This window comes from Punica granatum, chromosome 6 (assembly GCF_007655135.1).
Source record: "Punica granatum isolate Tunisia-2019 chromosome 6, ASM765513v2, whole genome shotgun sequence".
Taxonomy (NCBI): Eukaryota; Viridiplantae; Streptophyta; class Magnoliopsida; order Myrtales; family Lythraceae; genus Punica; species Punica granatum.
This window is the reverse complement of record NC_045132.1, coordinates 4,007,721-4,015,128: the sequence shown is the minus strand read 5'-3', so window position 1 is coordinate 4,015,128 and position 7,408 is coordinate 4,007,721. Positions and strand designations below refer to the sequence as shown.

The window sequence follows — 7,408 nt, the reverse complement described above, 5'->3', positions numbered from 1 at the left end:
CGTCGGGTTGACCTAATTTTGATTGCAGATGGTGGGAGGGAAGGGATAGGTAGCAACGACGTCGTTCGGTTAGGGGAAGAAAGGCTGCAAGACGGCGTCGTTTCGCCCAATTTTTTTTTTTAAAACTTCACGCCATAAACAACGTTGTACATGCTGATGCGCACTGTCAATCGGCGCCGTTTGGCTACTAAATGCCACATAACCATCCATGTCATTTTCCCGTAACGGCACTAACGGAATTTTGACGGAAATACCAAAATGTTATGGATTCTGGTCTTTCAATGATCATTTTGTTTCAAAATATCTTTCAAGTAGTAATTTGTTAGTTTTAAAATTTTTCACTGACTATTTTGATAGTTTTCTCATTAATTTTAACGTATGGCCTTCAATATTATGTCGAATGTGCTTATACCGAACAGAGAACCATCAAGCAATTCAGTCCGTACCATAATCCCATCACAAATCATCTAAATTATGCTAAAGGACCTCAACCTGATCAATAGAGCATCATCTCGTTTAGCCCATGCCTTAGACCCAACCAAAAGTCAACCGATTCATACCAAACGAGCTCGAAACCATGAAAGAACTGTATCATAACTCGGCCACTATATCAAAACGAGGATTTAAGCTCTTAGAACCATGCAAACTTCCATAAAGCCATCAAAGAAAACGAAATACAGCTCAGCCCATACTCTTAATGTAATCTCTAAGCATTGAAATCAAGCTAGAACCATCTTAATCGAACCAACAATCATTTCTCAGCTCAGCCACTATCATAAACTCGACCTCAATCTAAGGAAATCAAGCTAAATGACTCCAAATTAATCAATAAATCGTTGGGTAACTAAGCCTTCATCACAAACATGTCTTTTACTCATCAAAATCGAGCCAAACGTCCTCCAAATCAACCAAGAAATCATTGCATATCATAGCTATACAAAACCAGCTAAAATAGAGATCGAATAAGCTCACCGGAGTTGCGGAACAGCACAGCCCACAAGCTGGTTGCAGTTGCTGGTCGAAGAAGGTCCCAGCGGGTGTGAGCTCGAAGCTGAATCACATCAGGTGCTTGTACAAACGTATCTTTCAAGCTCGTAGTTGCTACTGTTGTTCTCTGTTTTTTTTTTTCATTGGGAGTCGAGGGAAGGAAGAAGAAGGTAGGAATGGTGGTGGAAATGCTGAGGTTACTCGCTGTTTGTGTTTGTGCCGGAACTGAGAATGTGCGAGAGAGAGAGACGATCAGAGAGGAGGAGACTAGGGTCGGGTCTGGTCTGCCTACCGTTATGGAGCCCAGAGGGAGTTCAGGGAGAATCCATGGGAGGATTCGGGAGCAGCCTAGGGGAAGTTGCGGCTAGGGTTTCCGAGAGAGTGCCTTAGGTTTTTTTTTTTTTTTTTTTTTTTTTTTTTTTTCGGGAATGAGGTGAGGGTTGAGAGGAAAGGAGGCAGCTGGAGGAGAGAAGTCAGGGTGCTGTCACCAACAGTCCATGAGCTGACCTGAACATCCCGAATTTTCCTGAATTTTTCATGAACCTTTCGGTCTCTCTGATATTTTTCCTTGATCTCTACATGAGTTGGGCACATCCTCGTAAAATTTGAAGATCGTTCGACCTCGGGAAGTTCCCGAAACAATTTTTCTTTGACAGCTGGCCCAAACCGGGAGATTTGGTTATAATCTGTGAGAATATATTCGATTCTGTACTAATCTAGCCAAAAATATCTCCTATTTCTTTTTATTTTCTGAATCTTCAGTGAATTATGAATCCAATGACATTGGCCATACTTGAAAATACGAAGAATTGAATTTTTTATGGATTTTCTCCCTCGACTGACAGAGTCTGTCCCGGTTTAACAGTTTCGGGCATGGTGTGCTCAAAAATTCATAACTCTCTCTCCGTATTGAATCTTGGAATGAACGACCCGTCAAATTGAACCTAACTCGATTTCCTAGGTCAAGCATATGGAATTCACCCTTTTAGGTTCAGGATTGACCGTGATATGATGCGTCGAATCCCATGCTCAAGCTGTTGTATTCACTGTTTGGGCACCCCAGCTCCCACGAATTTTATCTTTTTGGTCGAAAGGGCTCTCGACGTTATTTTTCCATTGAAATGTCCCTAACTCACCAATCCTTGATCTAAAAATATCGAACTTAGTTCTAGGATCCACAAAGATAGTCGTTCTCATCGAAGAAAATGATACAGAGATGCGATTTCCCCTTTGTCCATTGCCTTCGGTTCGAATATTGATAATTCGTGCCTTACTCTTCGAGATCAATTGTGTGTGCTACAAAATTCCATATGTTGCCCTCGCCATTTTTTGTTAGAGTTGTGGAACCCTAGTCGAGAGCCTTGTTGATGTCATATCCTAGAGCCAGTGGACTAAAATGGGGTGCTGACAACAACTCCTGCTCCTGAGATCCATGAACAGTCTACAGGTTTTGCAGTCTTGTCTGAGAGTGCTTCGAGTACCGATGTCATGCCTGCTGCACAGAACAGTCATAAGATGGTGACACGGTCTAAGGATGGGACTTCACCTCCTCCTCGCTTTACTATTTCTCGTCATCCTGCAGCTTTCACTATGTCTGCTAATTTGTGGGAACCACAGACATTTGCTCAGGCTTCCAAACATCATCATTAGAGAGCAGCAATGCACGAGGAATATATGGCCTTGCTTCACAATCATACATGGGATCTTGTTCAGCCAACACCAACTCAGAATGTAGTTAGATGCAGGTGGGTCTACCGTATCAAGCAGAAGGCCGATGGCAGCATTGATAGGTATAAAGCTCGTCTAGTAGCAAAGGGTTTCAATCAGCGAGAATGGATTGATTATTCAGAGACTTTCAGTCCAGTTATCAAGTCAGTTACTATTTGAATGGTTCTTTCTATTGCTGTTTCCTCTCAGTGGCCAATTCGACAGCTGAATGTAAAGAATGCATTCCTTCAAGAACATCTCATCGAAAATGTCTATATGACACAGCCTCTGGGTTTTATTGATCCCTCTCGTCCTGATCACGTATGCAGACTTCGTCGTTCTCTATATGGGCTTAAGCAAGCTCCTAGGGCTTGGTTTCAACAACTTAGTTCCTATCTTCAGCATATTGGCTTCTCCGATTCCAAAGCCGAATCCTCTTTGTTTATACTCCGGGGAAAACAATATACTGTATATCTCCTGGTCTATGTTGATGATATCATTCTGACAGGGACTCCAGGAGTACATTTTCAGTCCATAATCACTGCCCTATAAAAGGAGTTTGATATGAAAGACCTTGGTCCACTTCATTTCTTTCTTGGCATTGAAGCTCGCAAGAATTCAACTGGACTCTATCTCACTCAGTCCAAGTATATCCATGATATTCTTGCTCGCACTTCTATGCTAGAGTGCAAGCCCATTAGCTCACCTGCCACTACAGGGCCTCGGCTATCTCTTCACTCTACAAAAGTGTAGTGGGCAGTTTGCAGTATCTTTCTCTGACTAGACCTAACATTGCCTATGCAGTTAATAAGGTTTGTCAGTTCATGCATTGTCCCTCCAACACTCATTGGCAGGCTGTGAAAAGGATCTTGCGATATCTAAAGGGAACCATCACTTGTGGACTTCATATTTATCTCAGTTCTACGTCATCTGTTCATGGCTTTTCTGATGCATATTGGGCTGGGAATCCTAATGATCGCCGCTCAGTTAGTGGTTTTGTGATATATCTTGGATCCAATCCAGTATCTTGGAGCTCCAAGAAACAGCGGACTGTTGCTCGATCTAGTACTGAGTCTGAGTATAAAAGTCTTGTAAATGCCACTGCTGAGATCTTATGGTTACAGTCTCTTCTTAAAGAATTGAGAATCTCACAACATCACCCTCCGACTCTTTGGTGTGATAACATTTCGGCGATCTATCTTACAGTGAATCCTATCTTTCATGCCAGAACTAAGCACATTGAGATTAATTATCACTTTGTGCGAGAGAGATTCCTACGCCGACAACTTCTAATTCGGTTTATCAACTCCTCTGATCAGCTAGCTGATGGACTCACAAAAGGTTTATCTTCGTCCCGCTTTGCTGATATGCGATCCAAGCTTCATGTGGAGATATCCCCGTTTGGCTTGTAGGGGAGTAATAAAGGATAATATGCAATCATAGTTTTCCATTTATACTTGTTGTATATTAGGCATGTAATCAATACACATTTATGCACTTTCCTAGATAAGTCATGTACAGTGCTTATTTAATTGAATACATGCACCTCACCTCATTAGCGAGGATTCAACTTTTCTGTGCCTATTCTTTATTCTATATGTACATAGACATCAATTTAAATATGCATAGTCCGAAAACTCTAGAATTGCAGTCCTTGCTCCTTCCCTTTATCATATATCGCGAGTCTAATTCTTGTTATGTATCTTAATGTGAAATCCATTTCCAAACCCCAGACTTGGAGATCTTGTAATCTCCCCTCCCTTCACTTTCTCCCACCTGAAAAAAAAAAGGAAATCATAAATCATATCTACTTGACCTTCAATTAGTATGACTTTAATTCTGCAAATTATATTGCAAGTGAAACACATTAAATATGCATATATATGGATAATCACCTATAATTCGAGACTAAGACGTGAAGAAAAACCGCCATAAATGCCTTAGTGAACTCGGCTCCGGCACACATTCTTGTGCCCCCTCCAAAGGCGATGAAATTTTTTGCCACAAAAGTTGGTCCTAAATCCTGTTGAGTATGAAAAAGAAAGGGAAAAAAAGGGGTTAGTGACCGATTTCTAATTCATGAAAGAGCTCAGTTCTTTCTGTAAATTTACCTTCCATCGCCACGGGTTGAATGAAAGTGGGTCCTCGTACGTGTTAGGGTTGAGCTGAAGAGCTGATGGAACGACCAAGATTGTCCACCCTTCAGGAATTGTGTATCCTGTGCCATTGTTCAACTTTCAGAAATTTGAAGGGAAGTTATTTCCAATTATGATCGTAGGTAAAGTTCTCAACTGTTCCAAGGTTTTTATTGCAAAGAACGAAATATATTACCATCCACTTGGATATCTTTGATTGCCCTCCTCAAGATTCCCGGTGAGACGCTAGCCATTCTCAGTGATTCGTTTATGACCTACAATTCAAAGACTCAACAATATGAAAATCCAGAAAAATATTCTCTATAGTCTTGTGTGTAACTGATATACGATGTGGCATTGCGTAACATTAAGACTCAACAAAAATATTTTAGAAACTTTCTTATCCAACTACATTTGGAGCAAAAACAACATATCGAAATGCTAATAAGATTCACCTGAATTGTGAAGCTCATTGACTTGTACTCCTTCCAAGTCACCCCGCCTTCCCTCTTCTCTCCTTTACTAAGTATTTCCTCATGTTCCCTCTATCAAAGAAAATAAAGAAGCTTGAAATGATGCCCAATATTTTTATCATCACCAAAATGCAACAATAAGAACAAGAAATCAAACCTCTAGCTCTTTTATAACCATAGGATGTTCAGTTAGAAGCATTATGGCCAAGGTTAAGGTGGATGATATTGCCTCGAAACTTGCAAAGAGGAGCACAAACATCGCAAACACGGCAAAGTCATCGGACAAGAAACTCTCTGTCTTCATCCTATCGAGCATATGATCTATGAAATCCCCTCTGCGTTTCTCGGGCATAGTCCGTCTTTCGTCGATGAGATTCTTCATTAGCTTTAGACCCATCTTTTGATTCTGGATACAAATTGCAGTTAGCTCTTCAAAAGTTAGATTGAACTATAATACATATGCTTGTATTTTGGATCTCGAAATTTGACTGGAAAACGATGATAGTCCTATCCGGATGCGATTGATGACCCAAAGAAACGGAAACAAGGAAAGATAAGCGATATCATTACATCAGCTTTTATTTTTAATCTCTTTGGGTTGATGACAATTCCTCGTTTCCTACGGTCTTTCCAAGAGTTTATTCTTACCTTCAAGCACTTGCGGAAAACAGTTCCAGGAATGTTTAGTGGAAACGATATTAAACCTTGGAGGATGTAACTGAACCTCTCGCTGACATTCGTACCATTCTCCGGCTCAAAACCATACAGATGCCTTGTAGTAAAATTAAACAAAACCTGCGGAAAACAGAACTGAAATCATTCTTCAAGTTGACAATCAATAAGAAAATATTGTGGTGAAGGCTAGCTTAAGCTCCCAAGCAGATCATAATCATTTACCGAAGATATCTCTTTCTTTATATCCAACGAGTCTCGATTGGACCAGGCCAACAGTGTTTTCCGAGAAGTTTCTTCCATGTCAGGGAGGATCCTTTCCCGTAGAGCTTCGTTGCCTACTTGACTCAGAACCATGTTCCGCATGCACTTGTGGATGTGACCAATTGACGTGATTGAGGCTGGTTCCCCATCTCTTCCCATGCCCCTCGCATCTATGAGCTTGGCAAAGGAGTCCAAATACCAAATCTCCACCAACTTTCCTTCCTGCTGCAATATGTGGTAGTTAAACTCGGGGTCCGAAGAAACCACCACAGGCCGACCTGCCAAGCTCGTTTTGAAAATCCGGCCATATCTAAAATTGGGAGATATCACAGACGGTTTTGTTATTGTTGGACCTATAGTATTAGGACATGCTTGATCAAAATTATTGATTAGAAATGAATGGATTGAAACTGCCATGTTCCAAAAGTCCTTGGTTTCTTTTACTATTTCCTTTTACAGAGAATCATATCCTTTTGGGTGAATGCCGATGGTTGATAATTTGGATGATGGGTCTATCGGCTGGGATTGAAATTATAGGGAGGCTGCAACACAACAGTTATCCTAAAATCACATTTGTTAGGCATGAAGGGAAAGGAACTCACTTCTTGACTCTGGTCTTGATGAAAGGATGGATGTCAATGGAGTTACTATGGATGAAGAACTGGAGGGTCTCCCCAATGATGGGTAGTCCCATGGAACCGGGAGGTAGCCTTCCATTGCATTTAGGGTTCCTCCATCTATGCACCCAATAGTGGATCAACCCCATCACAAGCAAGGCCATGGCATACGGTACTCCTACTGACCACATCTTATGATTCCTCAGCTCGATCGCCGTTAGTGAACTATTATTTTCCTAGTTTATTGTTCCTACAGAACTAATGAAGCTAAGGTCTCAGAACAGTTTGTATAGAAGGGATGGTTTTGAAAATTTCTGCACCAGCTATGTCGTGCAATTAGATAAAAAACAGGAGAAAATGTTATTGACAGGTCAAATTGAAGTTTTAGCGAATAGCCTAAGGAAATCCCGTAGCTCAAAAGAAATAATAATAAAAACAAAGAGAAGAAAAGAAAAATCAGCCGAGTCAAGGGGAACTCGAAACACATGACAAACTAAAAACAAGTTGATTTCAGTTCTTTCTTGAAACAGATGTTCCTCACATGGATATCGCA

At 40.9% G+C, this 7,408-nt stretch overlaps 1 protein-coding gene across 1 annotated transcript; it reads right to left on the bottom strand.

Moving 5' to 3' along the window:
* Positions 1-4,299: 4,299 nt before the first annotated feature.
* LOC116211097 (cytochrome P450 87A3-like) lies at positions 4,300-7,019 on the bottom strand. The gene is made up of 9 exons (XM_031545308.1): positions 6,841-7,019; positions 6,200-6,548; positions 5,951-6,097; positions 5,460-5,708; positions 5,285-5,374; positions 5,026-5,104; positions 4,806-4,912; positions 4,590-4,717; positions 4,300-4,470 (listed from the first exon to the last, which is right to left on the bottom strand). The coding sequence occupies exons 1-9, from the start codon at positions 7,017-7,019 to the stop codon at positions 4,380-4,382; spliced, it is 1,419 nt and encodes a 472-aa protein (XP_031401168.1). The 3' UTR covers positions 4,300-4,379.
* Between the last annotated feature and the right edge of the window lie 389 nt (positions 7,020-7,408).